Raw genomic sequence first — 25,858 nt, 5'->3', positions numbered from 1 at the left:
TCTGACTCTATCCTTCTCTCTTCCTGTTTCTCCCTCCATCCTCTCTTTCCTCTCTTCTCCTCTGACTCTATCATTCTCTCTTCCTGTTTCTCCCTCCATCCTCTCTCTTTCCTCTCTTCTTCTCTGACTCTATCATTCTCTCTTCCTGTTTCTCCCTCCATCCTCTCTCTTTCCTCTCTTCTTCTCTGACTCTATCATTCTCTCTTCCTGTTTCTCCCTCCATCCTCTCTCTTTCCTCTCTTCTTCTCTGACTCTATCCTTCTCTCTTCCTGTCTCTCCCTCCATCCTCTCTCTTTCCTCTCTTCTCCTCTGACTCTATCATTCTCTCTTCCTGTTTCTCCCTCCATCCTCTCTCTTTCCTCTCTTCTTCTCTGACTCTATCCTCTCTTCCTGTTTCTCCCTCAATCCTCTCACTTTCCTCTCTTCTTCTCTGACTCTATCCTTCTCTCTTCCTGTTTCTCCCTCCATCCTCTCACTTTCCTCTCTTCTCCTCTGACTCTATCCTTCTCTCTTCCTGTTTCTCCCTCCATCCTCTCACTTTCCTCTCTTCTCCTCTGACTCTATCCTTCTCTCTTCCGTTTCTTCCTTCATCTTGCCAGCCTCCGAGAAGTCAGTGGGTCTTGCTCCAGCAGTGGTCAGTGGTTAGTGGGTCTTGCTCCAGCAGTGGTCAGTGGGTCTTGCTCCAGCAGTAGTTAGTGGGTCTTGCTCCAGCAGTGGTTAGTGGGTCTTGCTCCAGCAGTGGTCAGTGGGTCTTGCTCCAGCAGTGGTTAGTGAGTCTTGCTCCAGCAGTGGTCAGTGGGTCTTGCTCCAGCAGTGGTCAGTGGGTCTTGCTCCAGCAGTGGTCAGTGGGTCTTGCTCCAGCAGTGGTTAGTGAGTCTTGCTCCAGCAGTGGTTAGTGAGTCTTGCTCCAGCAGTGGTTAGTGGGTCTTGCTCCAGCAGTGGTCAGTGGGTCTTGCTCCAGCAGTGGTCAGTGGGTCTTGCTCCAGCAGTGGTCAGTGGGTCTCGCTCCAGCAGTGGTTAGTGGGTCTTGCTCCAGCAGTGGTCAGTGGGTCTTGCTCCAGCAGTGGTTAGTGAGTCTTGCTCCAGCAGTGGTTAGTGAGTCTTGCTCCAGCAGTAGTCAGTGGTTAGTGAGTCTTGCTCCAGCAGTGGTCAGTGGTTAGTGAGTCTTGCTCCAGCAGTGGTCAGTGGGTCTTGCTCCAGCAGTGGTCAGTGGTTAGTGAGTCTTGCTCCAGCAGTAGTTAGTGGATCTTGGGAGTGTCCTCAGAGAGGGGGGGTGTGGAGGTAGAGCGAGGAGGTAGTGTCCTCAGAGGAGGGAGTGTGGAGTTAGAGAGAGAAGGGAGTGTGGAGATAGAGAGAGGAGGGAGTGTCCTCAGAGGAGGGAGTGTGGAGTTAGAGAGAGAAGGGAGTGTGGAGATAGAGAGAGGAGGGAGTGTCCTCAGAGGAGGTAGTGTGGAGATAGAGAGAGGAGGGAGTGTCCTCAGAGGAGGGAGTGTCCTCAGAGGAGGTAGTGTGGAGGTAGAGGAGGGAGTGTCCTCAGAGGAGGTAGTGTGGAGGTAGAGAGAGGAGGGAGTGTCCTCAGAGGAGGTAGTGTCCTCAGAGGAGGGAGTGTCCTCAGAGGAGGTAGTGTGGAGATAGAGGAGGGAGTGTCCTCAGAGGAGGGAGTGTCCTCAGAGGAGGTAGTGTGGAGATAGAGAGAGGAGGGAGTGTCCTCAGAGGAGGGAGTGTCCTCAGAGGAGGTAGTGTAGAGATAGAGAGAGCAGGGAGTGTCCTCAGAGGAGGGAGTGTGGAGGAAGAGAGAGGAGGGAGTGTCCTCAGAGGAGGTAGTGTGGAGGTAGAGAGAGGAGGGAGTGTCCTCAGAGGAGGTAGTGTGGAGATAGAGAGAGGAGGGAGTGTGGAGATAGAGAGAGGAGGGAGTGTCCTCAGAGGAGGTAGTGTGGAGATAGAGAGAGGAGGGAGTGTGGAGATAGAGAGAGGAGGCAGTGTGGAGATAGAGAGAGGAGGGAGTGTCCTCAGAGGAGGTTGTGTGGAGGTAGAGAGAGGAGGGAGTGTCCTCAGAGGAGGTAGTGTGGAGATAGAGAGAGGAGGGAGTGTCCTCAGAGGAGGTAGTGTGGAGGTAGAGAGAGGAGGGAGTGTCCTCCGAGGAGGTAGTGTGGAGATAGAGAGAGGAGGGAGTGTCCTCAGACAAGGCAGAGTCTCACTCTCTCAATTTCAATTTAAGGGTCTTTATTAAGCAAGTGAAATAGATAATAAACAAATGTGAAATAAACAATAAAAATTAACAGTGAACATTACACATTACAGAAGTTCCAAAAGAATAAAGACATTTCAAATGTCATATTATGTCTATTTGATGTGCAAATAGTAACAGTACAAAAGGGAAAATAAATCAACATAAATATGGGTTGTATTTACAATGGTGTGTGTTCTTCACTGGTTGTCCTTTTCTTGTGGCAACAGGTCACACATCTTGCTGCTGTGATGGAACACTGTAGAAATGGGAGTTTATCAAAATGTGTTTTATTTTCAAATTCTTTGTGGGTCTGTGCAATCTGAGGGAGATACGTGTCTCTAATATGGTCATACATTTGGCAGGAGGTCAGGAAGTGCAGCTCAGTTTTTTGCCAATTTTAATCATTTTAACCGTACACTTGTTAGTGTTCATTGATTTTATAATGTCATATGTTTTACCCCCAACACCACTTTCCATCAGTTTGTTTAACAGACCCTCATGACAGATTGAGTCTAAAGCTTTTTTTAAATCAACAAAGCATGAGAAGACTTTGCCTTTGTTTTGGTTTGTTTGGTTGTTCAATGAGGGTGTGCAGACGTGGTCTGTCGTACGGTATGCTGTTGACGCATATCCCCTGGTAGTTATTGGGGTCAAATGTGTCTCCACTTTTGTGGATTGGGGTGATCAGTCCCTGGTTCCAAATATTGAGGAAGATGCCAGAGCTGAGGATGATGTTAAAGAGTTTAAGTATCACCAATTGGAATTTGTGGTCTGTATATTTGATCATTTCATTGAGGAGACCATCAACACCACAGGCCTTTTTGGGTTGGAGGGTTTTTATTTTGTCCTGTAACTCATTCAAGGTAATTTGAGAATCCAGTGGGTTCTGGAATCCAGTGTGTTCTGGAATCCAGTGTGTTCTGGAATCCAGTGTGTTCTGGAATCCAGTGTGTTCTGGAATCCAGTGTGTTCTGGAATCCAGTGGGTTCTGGAATCCAGTGTGTTCTGGAATCCAGTGGGTTCTGGTCATCTTTAATAGATGATTCTAAGATTTGTATTTGATCATGTTTATGCTCTTTATTCTTTGTTATAGAGACAAAAAGATTGGAAAAGGTTTATCCATTCATCTCCATTTTGGATAAATAACTATTTTTTTGTTATTTGTTTAGAGTTTTCCAATTTTCCCAGAAGTGGTTAGAGTCTATGGATTCTTCCATGACATTGAGCTGATTTCTCACGTGCTGTTCCTTCTTTTTCCGTAGTGTAGTTCTGTATTGTTTTAGTGATTCACCATAGTGAAGGCGTAGACTCAGGGTTTATAGGTCTCTATGTTTTTGGTTGGATAGGTTTCTCAGGTAATTTTTGGGGGTTTTTGCATTCTTCATCAAACCATTTGTTATTGTTGTTAATTTTCTGAAGTTGTCTGCTTGAAATGTTTAGATTTGATAGGGAAGCCGATAGGTCAAATATACTGTTTAGGTTTTCTGAGGCCAAGTTTACACCTTTTGACGAGGAAATGATCTAGAAGGGATTGAATTTGTTGTTGCCTAATAGTTTTGTTGTTGATTTCCACCCTACTTTCCTTCCATCTATAGCATTACTTAACCTCTTGGAACTCCCCATACCGGATCCGGTATCAGGAATACAGACTCAAGCTCATTACCATAACGCAACGTTAACTATTCATGAAAATCGCAAATGAAATGAAATAAATATGCCATCTCGCAAGCTTAGCCTTTTGTAAACAAAACTGTCATCTCAGATTTTCAAAATATGCTTCTCAACCATAGGAAAACAATAATTTGTGTAACAGTAGCTAGCAAACAAAGGATTTAGCGTTAGCATAGCGTTAGCATCCAGCACGCAACATTTCAACAAAAACATAAAAGCCTTCAAATAAAATCATTTACCTTTGAAGAACTTCTGATGTTTTCAATGAGGATACTCTCAGTTGGATAGCAGATGCTCAGTTTTTCCAAAAAGATTCTTTGTGTATTAGAAATAGCTCCGTTTTATACATCACATTTGGCTACCAAAAAAAAAACGAAAATTCAGTCCTCAAAACGCGAACTTTTTTCCAAATTAACTCCATAATATCGACTGAAAACATGGCAAACGCTGTTTAGAATCAATCATCAAGGTGTTTTTCACATATCTCTTCATTGATACATCGTTCTTGGACACATGCTTTCTCCCCTGAATCAAATGGTAAAGTGGAAGCAGCTGGCAATTGCGCACCGAATTCGACGCAGGACACCAGGCGGACACTTGGAAAATGTAGTCTCTTATGGTCAATCTTCCAATGATATGCCTACAAATACGTCACAATGCTGCTAAGACCTTGGGCGAACGACAGAAAGTGTAGGCTCATTCCTTGCGCAATCACAGCCATATAAGGAGACAATGGAAAACAGAGCTTCAGAAATTCTGCTAATTCCTGGGTGATGCATCATCTTGGTTTCGCCTGTAGAATGAGTTCTGGGGCACTTACAGACAAAATCTTTGCAGATTCTGAAACTTCAGAGTGTTTTCTTTCCAAAACGGTCAAGAATATGCATAGTCGAGCATCTTTTCGTGACAAAATATCGCGCTTAAAACGGGAACGTTTTTTATCCAAAAATGAAATAGCGCCCCCAGAGATCCAACAGGTTAATATTATTCAGTTCCTTTAGCTTTGATGCCTCATGATTGAGCATAGCTCTGTTCAAGTAGAGTGTGATTTTTCTGTGATCTGATAGGGGTGTCAGTTGGACAGACTGTGAACGCTCGAAGAGCTCTCTCTCTCTCTCTCTCTCTCTCTCTCTCTCTCTCTCTCTCTCTGTGTCTCCCTCTCTCTCTCTCTCTCTCTCTCTGTGTCTCCCTCTCTCTCTCTCTCTCTCTCTCTCTCTCTCTCTCTCTCTCTCTCTCTCTCTCTCCTCTCTCTCTCTAATGACTGCCTGTGCTATCTAGTTCTCTCTTCTCCAAATGGAGTACTGCCTGCTGGCGTGAGATTGACGGCTGTTCTCTGTCTCCTCTCTACCTGAGAGTCATTATTCTAGCTAGCTGCTGGTAATCAGGGGAATATCTCAGAGATTTTGGTTTAGATCTTTTTCCTTTGTTGTCAGTTTTATTTTGGTTCCCTGCATCACTAATTGGTGTTGGGGGAGAATTGTCTGTTTCTCTATGCAGAACAGGTCCTACTGTTAGTTGACTTCTTCAGTAGAAATAGACTTCTTCTTCCAGTGTTTTCTTACTTCCTTTATCTTCTTCTTCTTTGGTGGTTAGAGAAAGGGGTCGAAGGCCGTTTCTGCTGAAGCGGTGAAGACATGGCACCCTATTTCCTAGATTGTGCGAGAGTTTTGACGAGAACCTCCCACAATTGTGCAAAATTGCCTTAACTGCCTTGCTCAGGGGCAGAACAACAGATTGAACCTAAAGAAACACATATGTGTGGTATTAAAAGGGATGTGGATTTGGACCCGGGCCCGAGCCAATTATCCATATCCATCATTATATTCTTCTCCCACAAAGACTTCTTTAAGTAGCTGGTAATCAGATGAGTGCATTTACCTCAACACGTCATTCGTACAAGATGCTGCCACTTCCTAGTTGCTGCATCCTAAAAAAAAACTTGTAATTAGTGTCTTTACCCTTTTTAATCAATACTCCCTGGTAGTGTTTCCTTACATTTGACGTGATACATCATGTGAAAAATAGGATCTTAGTAAATGTGTCAGATGTTGATGTATGTGTGTGGCCAGTTTTCTCCCTGCACCTCCAGTACACTATTGATTTGTCTAACCCTTGTTTCTGGCCTTTAATGTTGCTGACTACTCTATGTTCATTTAATGCCATGTTATAACCTGGGTGGTTCCAGCCCTGAATGCTGATTGGCTGACAGCCGTGGTATATCAGAACGTTTACAAAATGACAAAACGTGTATTTTTCCTGCTCTAATTACGTTGCTGTCCAGTTTATAACAGCAATAAGGCACCTCAGGGGTTTGTGGTATATGGCCAATATACCACGGCTAAGGGCTGTGTCCAGGCACTCCGCAATGCATCCATAATGTATCTGCATTAACAGTGGAATGATGTTTCACAATATCACTTACCCCGTCCAGTGTTGTGATTGGCTGTGAAATGGATTTATCCCGCCCAGTGTTGTGATTGGCTGGTTTCCGCCAGGCCCAGATTCTGTTGTCAAAAAGGGAATACAGTTCTGACTTTATTTTATCTCGTGGAAACCGGGGCAAACAATCAACGTTGTCATTTCCTGGTTGCTAAAAAATTCTACACAGTTCACTCAATTTCAGTTTGTGAGAAAACACCACCTGAGTAGTGTAGGGAATCATTGTACCGTCTAAATCACTGGGACAGTGTTTCAATAACAAACAATCTAGTTTTTTTTACAGATGTTTAAAACTGGTGGACGAAACCGAAAGTAAAAACTGAAGCGCGAGTCTCCACCGTGTTACCGAAGACAGTACAGTAGGAAGATAAGCAGAAACTGCTTCTCCAATAGAAATCCCCGTTCGCGCTTCTAGGCGATGTCATGGCAACGTTAGCTAGCTTAACTCGTGCACAGAAACACGTCATCTGGTCTGACGGTCGCCTAGCGCTGAACTGCACATGTGCAGGCCGTCAAATCAAAGGCACTCCTTTGATGTAAAGTCGTTTTTGACGAATTCAAACGGGTCAGTTTGTCACGAGGTTGTAGTAAGAACATGTTCAACTACTTAAGACAGTGGCTCAAATCTAGGTTCTGCCTTTAGATTTCGAGAAAATGGAACAACTAAGGAAAAATGTTTCACTTAATTGAATCCGTCTGTCTGCATATTTCAAGACGTAACATAGTAGTAGGGTGCAGTTAGATACCCCATCGGTTGGATGATATTATTCTCATCGGTTATCTTTAAAAATTGGATAGTTCAATTGGAAACCAACCAATCTTCCATCAGAAAGACAACGAAAAAAATAATATGCTTCATTATCTAAGTGGGGGCGACGGAGGGGAACTAAATGATGCAATTTGAGGAAATGTGTCGGAAAGTAGTGCAGGAACTGGAGATAGGGGTGTGTCTCTGAGATAGGGGTGTGTCTCTGAGATAGGGGTGTGTCTCTGAGATAGGGGTGTGTCTCTGAGATAGGGGTGAGAACAGGTGGGTCTGGGCAGGGTGATGTTGATGTTTGTGTCTCTGAGATAGGGGTGAGAACAGGTGGGTCTGGGCAGGGTGATGTTGATGATGTTTGTGTCTCTGAGATAGGGGTGAGAACAGGACAACCTGCCTGTTTGACTATCTCCAACCTGCCTATTTGCCTTTCTGACTCTTGTATAAATATAATCTTCCCGATGTGGTTTTGGCTTCTGTTGTTCTTTGTCTCCTGCTGCCAGAAACAGTGGCTGGTTCACAGGACGTTCAGGAGGTGACAATGAAGTTTACCATGAAATCATAAGGGCTGTTTATTCTACTAGGATCTACATGGGAATAATGACATTATAAAAGGCTTATTTCCTTGAATGGTTAACTTTATGAACTTTAGTCTCTCTAAACTAGTGTCTCTGTAACATAGGCTGCATCTACAATGGCCCTCTATTCTGTTAAACAGGGCACTGGTAATAAGGATTTTGGGGGCCATTTTGGGCTTTCGTTTTCTGTCCAGTGTGTAGCCTGATGTAAAAATGAGCTCTGAAAGAGGTTGCTCTGCTGCGTATTCAAGAATTAGGGTTTACAGATCCCGCCAGAGAAATGTAAAGGTTATTTCCGGATTTGAGCCGAAGTGTGAAGCGTTTACCGTGAATGCAGTGTTCGCTAACGTGGAGGAACATTTGTCTTTAAAGTTTCCAATCACGTTGTCGCTGAACATCTGCGATACGTGATTGAAATAGAGCACTTATTCCTTATTGGCCATTTGTTGTTTTAATCTAAAGGAAACAGACAATACTGTCCTACCAAGCCAAAAGGCAGTAACTGCTCATAGCGTGGAACTGATTTACCTTGGTTTCACAGCAACTTTATACAGTTACTGCTAACATGACCCACATTTTCTCCTGAACACAATACAATAGAGGCAGGATACTTGTCCAAATGATTAAGCATGTATTTAATGTAGGGAAAAAATTGACATTTTTTGCTTGCTAGGGCAGAATACCCATCTGTCTTGCCTGTCTGGATTGGAGAGTACTGGGCGTTTTTATCCTCTTTGAAGCTGAGATCTGCGATAGGAGCTATAGCACCACTGGCACCCTATTCCCTATGTAGTACACTACTTGTCTTTTTTTTTTTTTTACCAGAGTGCTATTGTCCCCTTGTCAAAAGTAGTGCACTACATAGGGGATAGGGTGGTATTTGGGACACACACGAAGTCGGCTGAAGTATTACTGAGAAGTGAAACTGTTATTTCTAACGAAGGCCAGAGCAGGAGAGTGAGGAATGTGGTAGAGAAATATCACAGGATCATTTCAAATGAGAACGTTGATTTTAAACGCTTTTAAACGCCATCTGGACAACTGTTGATTGGTAGCCATGGATTCAGTACAGTTGCGTTTGGCAAACAAAAGGTTTGGCAAACAAATGGTACAGATTGTTTCGGGATTACAATACAGAAGTGAAAAGGATTTAATGTCTAATTGAAGACAAGTTGTATCAGTTCCCTGATATGAGGTGAACGTTGTGCAGCCATTATTCAGGCTATGGACCCGAACTAACCACTCACTGTTTAAGTAGAGGTAGTGTACTACATAGGGAATAGGGTGCCAGGCTATGGACCCAACTAACCACTCACTGTTTAAGTAGAGGTAGTGTACTACATAGGGAATAGGGTGCCAGGCTATGGACCCAACTAACCACTCACTGTTTAAGTAGAGGTAGTGTACTACATAGGGAATAGGGTGCCAGGCTATAGCCCCAACTAACCACTCACTGTTTAAGTAGAGGTAGTGTACTACATAGGGAATAGGGTGCCAGACAAGTCTCATCCATGTGGGCACAAGCAGCAACTAGTTAGCCCCGCCTACCCACCGACTAACCCAACGGGCCCTGGTCAAAAAGTAGCACGTTTTATAGGAAATAGGGTGCCATTTAGGATGTGACCTAGCTTTGATGGGGGTGTTACAGTGAGGTAATCAATACTTAGCTGAGGATCAATACCTGAGGTACTAGCACTATTCTGCCTGGTTCGACAGCCTCATCAACCGGTCCTAGTAGACCCAGTGGGTTGTGAACACAGCCTCATTAACAGGCCCTAGGAGACCCAGTGGGTTGGGAACACAGCCTCATTAACAGGCCCTAGGAGACCCAGTGGGTTGGGAACACAGCCTCATTAACAGGCCCTAGGAGACCCAGTGGGTTGTGAACACAGACTCATTAACAGGCCCTAGGAGACCCAGTGGGTTGGGAACACAGCCTCATTAACAGGCCCTAGGAGACTCAGTGGGTTGTGAACACAGCCTCATTAACAGGCCCTATGAGACCCAGTGGGTTGGGAACACAGCCTCATTAACAGGCCCTAGGAGACCCAGTGGGTTGTGAACACAGCCTCATTAACAGGCCCTAGGAGACCCAGTGGGTTGGGAATACAGCCTCATTAACAGGCCCTAGGAGACCCAGTGGGTTGTGAACACAGCCTCATTAACAGGCCCTAGGAGACCCAGTGGGTTGGGAACACAGCCTCATTAACAGGCCCTAGGAGACCCAGTGGGTTGTGAACACAGCCTCATTAACAGGCCCTAGGAGACCCAGTGGGTTGGGAACACAGCCTCATTAACAGGCCCTAGGAGACTCAGTGGGTTGGGAATACAGCCTCATTAACAGGCCCTAGGAGACCCAGTGGGTTGGGAACACAGCCTCATTAACAGGCCCTAGGAGACCCAGTGGGTTGGGAACACAGCCTCATTAACAGGCCCTAGGAGACCCAGTGGGTTGTGAACACAGCCTCATTAACAGGCCCTAGGAGACCCAGTGGGTTGGGAACACAGCCTCATTAACAGGCCCTAGGAGACCCAGTGGGTTGGGAACACAGACTCATTAACAGGCCCTAGGAGACCCAGTGGGTTGTGAACACAGCCTCATTAACAGGCCCTAGGAGACCCAGTGGGTTGTGAACACAGCCTCATTAACAGGCCCTGGGAGACTCCCAGTAAACGTCACCCTGCCATGTTCTCCATCCTCCACCGTAGTGGGCACTGAATAATACACTAATGGTTTGTATCTGCTGTCAACGTCCTTCTCTCCCCCCTCAAGCACATTATGCATATTGATTTAGTTATCAACCTCATGATTTGCACCACAATAGCGTAGACCGAGGTAACTGACCCCTGACCCCACCACATTAATGATGCCTATATTTATGTCGTTGTAGACCCACTACAGACCGATCCCTCAGCTGTTTACCAAAGTGCCGTTGTGTTGTTGTTTGAATCCCAGATGGCCACTTTAAGCCGTAAAACAGGTATCACAATGTGTTTTTCTGTTCTCCATCACCACGATGTTTCAGGGATATGAGCCTTGTGTTGTATCATCATGGTGGGAGTTAGTCAGTACCTCCTACCTGCTGGTGACTGTGTTGTGTTGTATCATCATGGTGGGAGTTAGTCAGTACCTCCTACTTGCTGGTGACTGTGTTGTATCATCATGGTGGGAGTTAGTCAGTACCTCCTACCTGCTGATGACTGTGTTGTATCATCATGGTGGGAGTTAGTCAGTACCTCCTACCTGCTGGTGACTGTGTTGTGTTGTATCATCATGGTGGGAGTTAGTCAGTACCTCCTACCTGCTGGTGACTGTGTTGTATCATCATGGTGGAAGTTAGTCAGTACCTCCTACCTGCTGGTGACTGTGTTGTGTTGTATCATCATGGTGGAAGTTAGTCAGTACCTCCTACCTGCTGGTGACTGTGTTGTGTTGTATCATCATGGTGGGAGTTAGTCAGTACCTCCTACCTGCTGGTGACTGTGTTGTGTTGTATCATCATGGTGGGAGTTAGTCAGTACCTCCTACCTGCTGGTGACTGTGTTGTGTTGTATCATCATGGTGGGAGTTAGTCAGTACCTCCTACCTGCTGGTGACTGTGTTGTATCATCATGGTGGGAGTTAGTCAGTACCTCCTACCTGCTGATGACTGTGTTGTGTTGTATCATCATGGTGGGAGTTAGTCAGTACCTCCTACCTGCTGATGACTGTGTTGTATCATCATGGTGGAAGTTAGTCAGTACCTCCTACCTGCTGGTGACTGTGTTGTGTTGTATCATCATGGTGGAAGTTAGTCAGTACCTCCTACCTGCTGGTGACTGTGTTGTGTTGTATCATCATGGTGGAAGTTAGTCAGTACCTCCTACCTGCTGATGACTGTGTTGTATCATCATGGTGGGAGTTAGTCAGTACCTCCTACCTGCTGATGACTGTGTTGTATCATCATGGTGGGAGTTAGTCAGTACCTCCTACCTGCTGATGACTGTGTTGTGTTGTATCATCATGGTGGGAGTTAGTCAGTACCTCCTACCTGCTGATGACTGTGTTGTATCATCATGGTGGGAGTTAGTCAGTACCTCCTACCTGCTGATGACTGTGTTGTGTTGTATCATCATGGTGGAAGTTAGTCAGTACCTCCTACCTGCTGGTGACTGTGTTGTATCATCATGGTGGGAGTTAGTCAGTACCTCCTACCTGCTGATGACTGTGTTGTATCATCATGGTGGGAGTTAGTCAGTACCTCCTACCTGCTGATGACTGTGTTGTATCATCATGGTGGAAGTTAGTACATCCTACCTGCTGATGACTGTGTTGTATCATCATGGTGGGAGTTAGTCAGTACCTCCTACCTGCTGGTGACTGTGTTGTATCATCATGGTGGAAGTTAGTCAGTACCTCCTACCTGCTGGTGACTGTGTTGTGTTGTATCATCATGGTGGGAGTTAGTCAGTACCTCCTACCTGCTGGTGACTGTGTTGTATCATCATGGTGGAAGTTAGTCAGTACCTCCTACCTGCTGGTGACTGTGTTGTGTTGTATCATCATGGTGGGAGTTAGTCAGTACCTCCTACCTGCTGGTGACTGTGTTGTATCATCATGGTGGAAGTTAGTCAGTACCTCCTACCTGCTGGTGACTGTGTTGTGTTGTATCATCATGGTGGGAGTTAGTCAGTACCTCCTACCTGCTGGTGACTGTGTTGTATCATCATGGTGGAAGTTAGTCAGTACCTCCTACCTGCTGGTGACTGTGTTGTGTTGTATCATCATGGTGGGAGTTAGTCAGTACCTCCTACCTGCTGGTGACTGTGTTGTATCATCATGGTGGAAGTTAGTCAGTACCTCCTACCTGCTGATGACTGTGTTGTGTTGTATCATCATGGTGGGAGTTAGTCAGTACCTCCTACCTGCTGGTGACTGTGTTGTGTTGAACCTTGTCATTCCAAACTCAGTCCAGAAACCTCATAGGCTATTCCATAGGCTATTCATAGGCTATTCCTCTGTGTGTGTGTGTGTGTGTGTGTGTGTGTGTGTGTGTGTGTGTGTGTGTGTGTGTGTGTGTGTGTGTGTGTGTGTGTGTGTGTGTGTGTGTGTGTGTGGTGTGGCGGCGTGTGTGGAGAATAAGATAGAAAAGACTCACTAGTGTTTTACATTTCTGAGAAACCTTCACTAAACTAACATTTAGCCTCAGAGGCATAGACATGAATACACCCTACATAGACATGAATACACCCTACATAGACATGAATACACCCTACATAGACATGAATACACCCTACATAGACATTAATACACCCTACATAGACATGAATACACCCTACATAGACATGAATACACCCTACATAGACATGAATACACCCTACATAGACATGAATAAACCCTACATAGGCATGAATAAAACCTACATAGGCAGGAATAAACCCTACATAGAGATTAATAAACCCTTCATATACATGAATAAACCCTACATAGACATGAATACACCCTACATAGACATGAATACACCCTACATAGACATGAATACACCCTACATAGACATTAATACACCCTACATAGACATGAATACACCCTACATAGACATGAATACACCCTACATAGACATGAATACACCCTACATAGACATGAATAAACCCTACATAGGCATGAATAAAACCTACATAGGCAGGAATAAACCCTACATAGAGATTAATAAACCCTTCATATACATGAATAAACCCTACATAGACATGAATACACCCTACATAGACATGAATACACCCTACATAGACATTAATACACCCTACATAGACATGAATACACCCTACATAGGCATGAATAAACCCTACATAGGCATGAATAAACCCTACATAGACATGAATAAACACTACATAGACATGAATAAACCCTACATAGGCAGGAATAAACCCTACATAGAGATTAATAAACCCTTCATATACATGAATAAACCCTACATAGACATTAATTTGAGATACAGATTACAGATGTAGGATCTTAATTTGAGCCAGTTTGCTACAGCAGGAAAATAGTCCTGCGGCAACAGAAAATGTGAATTATAATCAAATCAAATTTTATTGGTTACACACACATTCTAACAGATGTTATTGAGGATGTAGTGAAACCATTATTATGTGGATTATAACTAATTGACATTGTTGTAAATGTTGATACATTTTTCATAAGGGTCCGAAATAAAGTTTTCGTCATTTCAAAGTGGAAATTACAAACTTTAGAAGCCTTTTTTTAAACCTCAAATTGCACTAAACATTTTTTAAATGTCCTGCATTTCAGGAACGTTCTCCTGCATCACTGTGATCAAATTAAGATCCTACTCTCAGACTCTAAGGGCATAGAGATAATTGAATGCTGAGTATTTGTGCTCATAGTGTCAGACACTATTTTGAAAGGCAGACAGACTTAATCTGTAGGCTGGGTAGACGTGGACTGAGTCCAAAATGGCACCTTACTCCCTATATAGTGCACTACTTTTAACCAGAGTCGTATGGGCCCTGGTCTGCAGTAGTGCACTATATGGGGACTAGGGAGCCATTTTGGGACGCAGGGTAGTCGTCCTGTGGGTCCTGGTCTGCAGAGCATGGCATTACCCTACTGGACGTTTCACACACCATTAATACTCACCTTTTTGTATTTTAATGTGTTCAGAATGGGATTTCAATGTAATTCCACTAGGTCAGTCCCAAACGGCACCCTATTCCTTATGGGCCCTGGTGAAAAGTAGGGCACTTAATAGGGATAGGGTGCCATTTGGGACACAATGACAGTCCCCTTCTAATCCCTGTCCCGTCGGCCTGGGACACGTCTGTCCCTCTGTCTCTCTGTTCCTCTCCTCCCTGTCTCTCTGTACCTCTCCTCCCTGTCTCTCTGTCCCTCTCCTCCTCTGTCGCTCTGCTCCTCTGTCTCTCTGTTCCTCTCCTCCTCTGTCTCTCTGTCCCTCTCCTCCTCTGTCTCTCTGTCCCTCTCCTCCTCTGTCTCTCTGTCCCTCTCCTCCTCTGTCTCTCTGTCCCTCTCCTCCCTGTCTCTCTGTCCCTCTCCTCCTCTGTCCCTCTCCTCCCTGTCTCTCTGTCCCTCTCCTCCTCTGCCAGGCTCCATCCCTGCTCTGTGTCCTGACTCTCAGGTCCTGTCATTTCCTTCCAGACAGGACTGACTTCTTCTCCATAGTAATGACATGTTCTTCCAGACAGGACTGACTTCTTCTCCATAGTAATGACATGTTCTTCCAGACAGGACTGACTTCTTCTCCATAGTAACGACATGTTCTTCCAGACAGGACTGACTTCTTCTCCATAGTAATGACATGTCCTTCCAGACAGGACTGACTTCTTCTCCATAGTAATGACATGTTCTTCCAGACAGGACTGTCTTCTTCTCCATAGTAATGACATGTTCTTCCAGACAGGACTGACTTCTTCTCCATAGTAATGACATGTTCTTCCAGACAGGACTGACTTCTTCTCCACAGTAATGACATGTCCTTCCAGACAGGACTGACTTCTTCTCCATAGTAATGACATGTCCTTCCAGACAGGACTGTCTTCTTCTCCATAGTAATGACATGCTTTCTTTTTTCTCCTTCTTCAGGGGAAATGGTAATCGCCCCGCCCACATCGGCTCAGCTGAGATACGGTAAGAGAGGAAGAAAACAAAGAGAGAGAGAGGTGTCTTTGAAAAGAGAGATGCATATATGAAACAGTGGAGAACGTTGGAGGATTCATATATGAAACAGTGGAGAACGCTGGAGGATTCATATATGAAACAGTGGAGAACGCTGGAGGATTCATATTTGAAACAGTGGAGAACGCAGGAGGATTCATATATGAAACAGTGGAGAACGCTGGAGGATTCATATTTGAAACAGTGGAGAACGCTGGAGGATTCATATATGAAACAGTGGAGAACGCTGGAGGATTCATATATGAAACAGTGGAGAACGCAGGAGGATTCATATATGAAACAGTGGAGAACGCTGGAGGATTCATATATGAAACAGTGGAGAACGCAGGAGGATTCATATATGAAACAGTGGAGAACGCTGGAGGATTCATATATGAAACAGTGGAGAATGCTGGAGGATTCATATATGAAACAGTGGAGAATGCTGGAGGATTCATATTTGAAACAGTGGAGAACGCTGGAGGATTCATATATGAAACATTGGAGAACGCTGGAGGATTCATATATGAAACAGTGGAGAACGCTGGAGGATTCATAAATGAAACAGTGGAGAACGCTGGAGGATTCATATATGAAACAGTGGAGAACGCTGGAGGATTCATATATGAAACAGTGGAGAACGCTGGAGGATTCATATATGAAACAGTGGAGAACGCTGGAGGATTCATATATGAAACAATGGAGAACGCTGGAGGATTCATATAGGAAACAGTGGAGAATGCTGGAGGATTCATATATGAAACCGTGGAGAACGCTGGAGGATTCATATAGGAAACAGTGGAGAATGCTGGAGGATTCATATATGAAACCGTGGAGAACGCTGGAGGATTCATATATGAAACAGTGGAGAACGCTGGAGGATTCATATATGAAACAGTGGAGAACGCTGGAGGATTCATATATGAAACAGTGTAGAATGCTAAAGGATTCATATATGAAACAGTGGAGAACGCTGGAGGATTCATATATGAAACAGTGGAGAACGCTGGAGGATTCATATTTGAAACAGCGGAGAACGCTGGAGGATTCATATATGAAACAGTGGAGAACGCTGGAGGATTCATATATGAAACAGTGGAGAAAGCTGGAGGATTCATATATGAAACAGTGGAGAACGCTGGAGGATTCATATTTGAAACAGTGGAGAACGCTGGAGGATTCATATATGAAACAGTGGAGAACGCTGGAGGATTCATATATGAAACAGTGGAGAAAGCTGGAGGATTCATATATGAAACAGTGGAGAACGCTGGAGGATTCATATTTGAAACAGTGGAGAACGCTGGAGGATTCATATTTGAAACAGTGGAGAACGCTGGAGGATTCATATATGAAACAGTGGAGAACGCTGGAGGATTCATATATGAAACAGTGGAGAACGCTAGAGGATTCATATATGAAACAGTGGAGAACGCTGGAGGATTCATATATGAAACAGTGGAGAACGCTGGAGGATTCATATATGAAACAGTGGAGAACGCTGGAGGATTCATACGTATATGAAACAGTGGAGAACGCTGGAGGATTCATATATGAAACAGTGGAGAACGCTGGAGGATTCATATATGAAACAGTGGAGAACGCTGGAGGATTCATACGTATATGAAACAGTGGAGAACGCTGGAGGATTCATATTTGAAACATTGGAGAACGCTGGATGATTCATATATGAAACAGTGGAGAACGCTGGAGGATTCATATATGAAACAGTGGAGAACGCTGGAGGATTCATATATGAAACAGTGGAGAACGCTGGAGGATTCATATATGAAACAGTGGGGAACGCTGGAGGATTCATATATGAAACAGTAGAGAACGCTGGAGGATTCATATATGAAACAGTGGAGAACGCTGGAGGATTCATATATGAAACAGTAGAGAACGCTGGAGGATTCATATATGAAACAGTGGAGAACGCTGGAGGATTCATATATGAAACAGTGGAGAACGCTGGAGGATTCATATATGAAACAGTGGAGAACGCTGGAGGATTCATATATGAAACAGTGGAGAACGCTGGAGGATTCATATTTGAAACAGTGGAGAACGCAGGAGGATTCATATATGAAACAGTGGAGAACGCTGGAGGATTCATATTTGAAACAGTGGAGAACGCTGGAGGATTCATATATGAAACAGTGGAGAACGCTGGAGGATTCATATATGAAACAGTGGAGAACGCAGGAGGATTCATATATGAAACAGTGGAGAACGCTGGAGGATTCATATATGAAACAGTGGAGAACGCAGGAGGATTCATATATGAAACAGTGGAGAACGCTGGAGGATTCATATATGAAACAGTGGAGAATGCTGGAGGATTCATATATGAAACAGTGGAGAATGCTGGAGGATTCATATTTGAAACAGTGGAGAACGCTGGAGGATTCATATATGAAACATTGGAGAACGCTGGAGGATTCATATATGAAACAGTGGAGAACGCTGGAGGATTCATAAATGAAACAGTGGAGAACGCTGGAGGATTCATATATGAAACAGTGGAGAACGCTGGAGGATTCATATATGAAACAGTGGAGAACGCTGGAGGATTCATATATGAAACAGTGGAGAACGCTGGAGGATTCATATATGAAACAATGGAGAACGCTGGAGGATTCATATAGGAAACAGTGGAGAATGCTGGAGGATTCATATATGAAACCGTGGAGAACGCTGGAGGATTCATATAGGAAACAGTGGAGAATGCTGGAGGATTCATATATGAAACCGTGGAGAACGCTGGAGGATTCATATATGAAACAGTGGAGAACGCTGGAGGATTCATATATGAAACAGTGGAGAACGCTGGAGGATTCATATATGAAACAGTGTAGAATGCTAAAGGATTCATATATGAAACAGTGGAGAACGCTGGAGGATTCATATATGAAACAGTGGAGAACGCTGGAGGATTCATATTTGAAACAGCGGAGAACGCTGGAGGATTCATATATGAAACAGTGGAGAACGCTGGAGGATTCATATATGAAACAGTGGAGAAAGCTGGAGGATTCATATATGAAACAGTGGAGAACGCTGGAGGATTCATATTTGAAACAGTGGAGAACGCTGGAGGATTCATATATGAAACAGTGGAGAACGCTGGAGGATTCATATATGAAACAGTGGAGAAAGCTGGAGGATTCATATATGAAACAGTGGAGAACGCTGGAGGATTCATATTTGAAACAGTGGAGAACGCTGGAGGATTCATATTTGAAACAGTGGAGAACGCTGGAGGATTCATATATGAAACAGTGGAGAACGCTGGAGGATTCATATATGAAACAGTGGAGAACGCTAGAGGATTCATATATGAAACAGTGGAGAACGCTGGAGGATTCATATATGAAACAGTGGAGAACGCTGGAGGATTCATATATGAAACAGTGGAGAACGCTGGAGGATTCATACGTATATGAAACAGTGGAGAACGCTGGAGGATTCATATATGAAACAGTGGAGAACGCTGGAGGATTCATATATGAAACAGTGGAGAACGCTGGAGGATTCATACGTATATGAAACAGTGGAGAACGCTGGAGGATTCATATTTGAAACATTGGAGAACGCTGGATGATTCATATATGAAACAGTGGAGAACGCTGGAGGATTCATATATGAAACAGTGGAGAACGCTGGAGGATTCATATATGAAACAGTGGAGAACGCTGGAGGATTCATATATGAAACAGTGGGGAACGCTGGAGGATTCATATATGAAACAGTAGAGAACGCTGGAGGATTCATATATGAAACAGTGGAGAACGCTGGAGGATTCATATATGAAACAGTAGAGAACGCTGGAGGATTCATATATGAAACAGTGGAGAACGCTGGAGGATTCATATATGAAACAGTGGAGAACGCTGGAGGATTCATATATGAAACAGTGGAGAACGCTGGAGGATTCATATATGAAACAGTGGAGAACGCTGGAGGATTCATATATGAAACAGTGGAGAACGCTGGAGGATTCATATATGAAACAGTGGAGAACGCTGGAGGATTTGTTTCCTCCCTGTCACTGTGCTCACAGACACATTCCCAGCCCACATATTCACCAGGGCTGAACTGATGACTATCATGCAGTATACCCAAAGTGGAGAAGAATTCCACATTGATGGCCAATAGGAGTTAGAATGAGTTCATTCGGGTTCAAGACAGATTCCTTTGCTTTTGATTCGTTGAATCAGACGGCCAATGTTTTTGCAACACCTCCCTGTTTTGGTCTCGTACCAGAGAACATTTGGCCAGAAGTAGGACCTGACGACAGAGGGCCGAGTTATGTAGAACTCACTTTTCTTCCCCGTTTGTAACTGCCAAATGTTCGTCCAGGTTCACTGCGTCTCATCACTTCTTCAAGTTTCCAGTACATGAGTGGGATGTTAAATGGGATGTTGTGTGTGTGATGTTAAATGGGATGTTGTGTGTGTGATGTTAAATGGGATGTTGTGTGTACAGTACATATAATGGGATGTTAAATGGGATGTTGTGTGTGTGATGTTAAATGGGATGTTGTGTGTGGGATGTTAAATGGGATGTTGTGTGTGGGATGTTAAATGGGATGTTGTGTGTGGGATGTTAAATGGGATGTTGTGTGTGGGATGTTAAATGGGATGTTGTGTGTGGGATGTTAAATGGGATGTTGTGTGTGGGATGTTAAATGGGATGTTGTGTGTGGGATGTTAAATGGGATGTTGTGTGTGGGATGTTAAATGGGATGTTGTGTGTGGGATGTTAAATGGGATGTTGTGTGTGGGATGTTAAATGGGATGTTGTGTGTGTGATGTTAAATGGGATGTTGTGTGTGTGATGTTAAATGGGATGTTGTGTGTGTTCTTTCTTTTGCAGTTCTTCTACACAACGCCATTCCGTTTGTAGGATTTGGTTTCCTGGACAATGCCATCATGATTGTAGCTGTAAGTTACACCACTTTATCAAATGAATATCACGTTTAGATCTGTGTCTCTGTGGTAGACCCTCTATAGTATTACAGTAATACTAGATAGATTCTACAGTAATATGCTGTAGCCCTCTATCCATACTAGTATTACGGTAATACTAGATATATTATACAGTAATATGCTGTAGCCCTCTATCCATACTAGTATTACAGTAATACTAGATAGATTCTACAGTAGTGTGTGGTAGATCTCTATCCATACTAGTATTACAGTAATACTAGATATATTCTACAGTAATATGTGGTAGATCTCTATCCATACTAGTATTACAGTAATACTAGATACATTCTACAGTAATATGCTGTAGCCCTCTATCCATACTAGTATTACAGTAATACTAGATATATTCTACAGTAATATGCTGTAGCCCTCTATCCATACTAGTATTACAGTAATGCTAGATATATTCTACAGTAATATGCTGTAGCCCTCTATCCATACTAGTATTACAGTAATACTAGATATATTCTACAGTAATATGTGGTAGATATCTGTTTCATTAACGTTGAAGTGAGAATCTGGTATCTGTCATTTACTGTAACTAGAGAGTTGGTCAATTCTATTTTAGCTTTTCAAAACATTGACATTCATTTTTTTTGCCACAAAAAGCAGACTCTTTTATCCACAACTTACTCACTTAACCTCATTCAAAGACTTTCATTCTGAGGGACACAAAATGACTCATTGAAGTTGAATACACAAGCTTTAGCTTTCAGCTGTGGTTTTTCATTACAGCATGAAACACACACTATATAAACATACAGTGGGGCAAAAAAGTATTTAGTCAGCCACGTATTGTGCAAGTTCTCCCACTTAAAAAGATGAGAGAGGCCTGTAATTTTCATCATATGGTACACTTAGCCCCACTATATATATCACGTGTTTGGGTTTTCCCACATGGCCTTAACAAATAACAACAGAGAATTGATGAGGGTGTTTGTGTGTTTTGTTTTTAGGGCACACAGATTGAGTTGTCCATAGGTGTGATCCTTGGGATTTCAACCATGGCAGGTATGTCGAAAACCCAGAAATAATCTGCGAGTCCCTAATGGGACCGTATTCCCTGTGTAGTTCACTATATGGGGAATAGGGTGCCATTTGGGATGCTGTCTATATGCTTTGTAATGTTTTTTTGTATATTTACAGTGCCTAGTAAAAGTCTACACGCCCCTTGCACAGTTTTAAGAGATTACATTTCAAAAGGGATTACATTTAAAAAGGGATTACATTTCAAAAGGGATTACATTTCAAAAGGGATTACATTTCAAACGGGATTACATTTCAAACGGGATTACATTTCAAAAAGGGATTACATTTCAAAAGGGATTACATTTCAAACGGGATTACATTTCAAACGGGATTACATTTCAAACGGGATTACATTTCAAACGGGATTACATTTCAAAAAGGGATTACATTTCAAAAGGGATTACATTTCAAAAGGGATTACATTTCAAAAGGGATTACAGTGAAAAAAGGGATTACATTTCAAAAGGGATTACATTTCAAAAGGGATTACATTTCAAAAGGGATTACATTCAATTTTTTTCCCCTACAGGTCTACACAACCTACTCCACATTTTCAAAGTGACGTTTTTTTACGGAAAATGTTGAAAATGAGTTAAATAATCAAATTAACCTGAAGACGTCTTGATTGCGTATGTCTTCACCCCCCCCCCCCCCCCCAGACGTAATACTTGGTGGAAGCACCTTTAGCAGCCATGACAGCGGTGAATCATTTTTTATAATATTCTACCAACATACAGAGCATACAGGAAAGTATTCAGACCCCTTGACTTTTTCCACATTTTGTTACGTTACAACCTTATTCTAAAACAATACTCCATAATGACAAAGCAAAAACAGGTTTTTATAAATTTGAGAAAATGTATAGAAAATAAAAAAGTGGCTTTCACATTTCCAGAAGTATTCAGACCCTTTACTCAGTACTTTGTTCAAGCACCTTTTACACAAATATATCCTCAAAGTCTTCTTGGCACACCTGTATTTGGGGAGTTACTCCCATTCTTCTCTGCAGATCCTCTCAAGCTCTGTCAGGTTGGATGGGGAGCGTCACTGCACAACTATTTTCACGTCTCTCCAGAGATGTTTGATCGGGTTCAAGTCCGGGCTCTGGCTGGGCCACTCAAGGACATTCATAAACTTGTCCCGAAGCCACTCCTGCGTTGTCTTGGCTGTGTGCTTAGGGTTCTTTGTTCTGTTGAAATGCACTGTCAACTGTGGGACCTGAGGTGTGTGCCTTTCCAAATCATGTCCAATCAATTGAATTTACCACAGGTGGACTCCAAGTTGTAGAAACATCTCAAGGATGAACAATGGAAACAGGATGCACCTGAGCTCAATTTCAAGTCTCATAGCAAAGGGTCTGAATACTTATAGGTTATTTCACTTTTGAATTTTTTATACATTTGCCTTGTCATTATGGGGTATTGTGATGTCATTACGGGGTATTGTGATGTCATTATGGGGTATTGTGATGTCATTATGGGGTATTGTCTGTAAATTGATGAGGAAAACATGTAATTGAATCCATTTTAGAATAAGGCTGTAACGTAACAAAATGTGGAAAAAGTCAAGGGGTCTGAACACTGTATGTCCATTGTTTTTGTAAAAATGACTCAAGCTCAGTAAATTTGGTTGGCAATCATTGATGGACAGTAATATTCTAACCGTGTCTCTGATTTTCAAGCAAATTTAAGTCAGGACTGAGACTGGACCATTCAGGAACAATCAACACCTATTGGAAAGCCATTCTAGTGTGTCTTTGGCATTCAACTGTGTGTTATTGTCATGCAAAAAAACTGAAACGAACTTTTTACCTGGATTTTACTCTTTTTAATATTCATTTTGATCCTGACAAACTCCCCAGTCCCTGCTGGTGAGAAGCATACCCATAACATGATGCTGCCACCACATTACTTGAAAATACAGAGAATTTCACTCTGTGTTGTATTGCATTGGATTTGACCCAAACCCGTAGTTTTTAATTTTGTCCAAAAAGTTGACACACTCCCCCTCCCAGCCATTCCTGCTTCATAGATAACAACCCTAAGGGCAATACAATAGGGGTTGTGGGGCCATTCTCTTTCAAATGTTCAAACACAGACCCCCCCAGTTCAACCAGGTCCCTACACATCAATCATCATGACAACTTCAAAGGAATAGATATATGCATAAATTAGCACACCCTCTAACGCGTGAGAACAGGAACAGGGTGCCCATATATGGGCATAAGCATGTGATCCGTTCCCGCCAGAATGTCCTGCCCGGATGCCCAAATATGGGCATGTACACGTCATCCTGACATAGGGTCATAAATCATACGTTTGACGTGTGCCGTCTACTTTATTCTCTCTGATATATGTTGCCCTAAGAGTTGTGCAAGGTTGGTTGAATCTTATTCACATTAATTCACAGCTGTAATGGCTGCCACAAGTGATTCCACTCTTGGATGTGAAGACATATGCAATCAATTACACTCATTTTCAATTTCTTAGTAAATACATTTGTATTAGTAAATACATTTTTGTGTTATTTTTTTATTATTTCTCTATGAAAATGTGGATTAGGTTGTGTAGATCAATAGGGAAAAAAAATCTAATTGAATCTCTTTTTCGATTTAATTTTAAAGCAGGAAATGTGAAGACTGTCCATGGGGTTGTGTAGACTTTCACTAGCGACTATCTCAATACACATAAATGTCCATCTGAATGTAACTTGGCAATAGCCAATTTAATCCTGCACTCAACGTCTAATTAAAGTCTTGGGTTGCCTCCAAAATGGCACACTATCCCCTATGTAGTGCACTACTTATGACCTACAGGAGGTTGGTGGCACCTTAATTGGGGAGGACGGGGCTCGTGGTAATGGATGGAGTGGAATCAGTGGAACGGTATCAAATACATCAAACACATGGTTTGATGCCATTCCATTTGCTCCGTTCCAGACATTATTATGAGCCGTCCTCCCCTCAGCAGACTCCACTGTAATATGACCATAGGGCTCTGGTCAGTAATCCACCATATATAGATTAACTCTGACCCTAGGAGGTCCGGAGCCCGCTGCACACATCTGATGTCCCAGGTCTAAATCAGTCCCTGATTACAGGGGAACAATAACTGGTGTCCCAGGTCTAAATCAGGCCCTGATTAGAGGGCAACAATGACTGGTGTCCCAGGTCTAAATCAGGCCCTGATTAGAGGACAACAATGACTGGTGTCCCAGGTCTAAATCAGGCCCTGATTAGAGGGCAACAATGACTGGTGTCCCAGGTCTAAATCAGGCCCTGATTAGAGGACAACAATGACTGGTGTCTCAGGTCTAAATCAGGCCCTGATTAGAGGGCAACAATGACTGGTGTCCCAGGTCTAAATCAGGTCCTTATTAGAGGACAACAATGACTGGTGTCTCAGGTCTAAATCAGGCCCTGATTAGAGGACAACAATGACTGGTGTCCCAGGTCTAAATCAGGCCCTGATTAGAGGACAACAATGACTGGTGTCCCAGGTCTAAATCAGGCCCTGATTAGAGGACAACAATGACTGGTGTCCCAGGTCTAAATCAGGCCCTGATTAGAGGACAACAATGACTGGTGTCCCAGGTCTAAATCAGGCCCTGATTAGAGGGCAACAATGAAAATACGCAGTGGGACTGACTTGGAGGACCAGAGTTGAGTTTGAGGGATATAGGGAATAGGCAGCCGTTTGAAACACGCGTTCTCTCAGTTTGTCCCCTGGTCTGGCTAGCTGCCAGACACTGAAGAGAGCGACAGACTGCGGATGATGATTATTCATATGTATGGTAATATTCCTCTTCAGTCATCTGAATGACAACAGCGATATCCTAGCCGTTCACTTTAGGACAAGAGGTGATCATTTGCATTTTAACAGAATGATTCAGCCTCCTTGGGAACCAAACGACAGAGAGACAGTGCAACCCAAATGGCACCCTGTTGACCAGGGCCCATAGGGTAGTGCACTATATAGGGCATAGGGTACCATTTGGGACTCATATATAGCCTAGCTAGCTACCGTACCATAATGTAACATATAACATACCATAACAGTCATATCACATCACAGATTAATGAGACTTCAGCCTGTAACAGAGGAGAACATATCAGAGATAAATGAGAGTTTAACAGAGGAGAACATATCAGAGATAAATGAGCCTGTAACAGAGGAGAACATATCAGAGATAAATGAGAGTTTAACAGAGGAGAACATATCAGAGATAAATGAGAGTTTAACAGAGGAGAACATATCAGAGATAAATGAGCCTGTAACAGAGGAGAACATATCAGAGATAAATGAGAGTTTAACAGAGGAGAACATATCAGAAATAAATGAGCCTGTAACAGAGGAGAACATATCAGAGATAAATTAGAGTTTAACAGAGGAGAACATATCAGAGATAAATTAGAGTTTAACAGAGGAGAACATATCAGAGATAAATGAGAGTTTAACAGAGGAGAACATATCAGAGATAAATGAGAGTGTAACA

The 25,858-nt window shown here is 43.1% G+C and overlaps 1 protein-coding gene and 1 pseudogene across 1 annotated transcript in view; both read left to right on the top strand.

Moving 5' to 3' along the window:
* Positions 1–25,858, top strand: part of LOC139395673 (transmembrane protein 65-like) — a 64,071-nt gene that overhangs the window by 14,061 nt on the left and 24,152 nt on the right. The window contains exons 3-5 of the mRNA XM_071143000.1: positions 15,273–15,317; positions 20,223–20,290; positions 21,292–21,346. Of these exons, the coding sequence (XP_070999101.1) occupies positions 15,273–15,317; positions 20,223–20,290; positions 21,292–21,346 (168 nt within the window). The remainder of the gene's footprint in view (positions 1–15,272; positions 15,318–20,222; positions 20,291–21,291; positions 21,347–25,858) is intronic.
* The window catches only part of LOC139395674 (fap1 adhesin-like), a 1,896-nt pseudogene continuing 1,479 nt past the window's right edge, over positions 25,442–25,858 (top strand).

This window comes from Oncorhynchus clarkii, unplaced genomic scaffold (genome assembly GCF_045791955.1).
Source record: "Oncorhynchus clarkii lewisi isolate Uvic-CL-2024 unplaced genomic scaffold, UVic_Ocla_1.0 unplaced_contig_10937_pilon_pilon, whole genome shotgun sequence".
NCBI lineage: Eukaryota > Metazoa > Chordata > Actinopteri > Salmoniformes > Salmonidae > Oncorhynchus > Oncorhynchus clarkii.
This window is presented reverse-complemented; position numbering and strand designations above follow the sequence as displayed.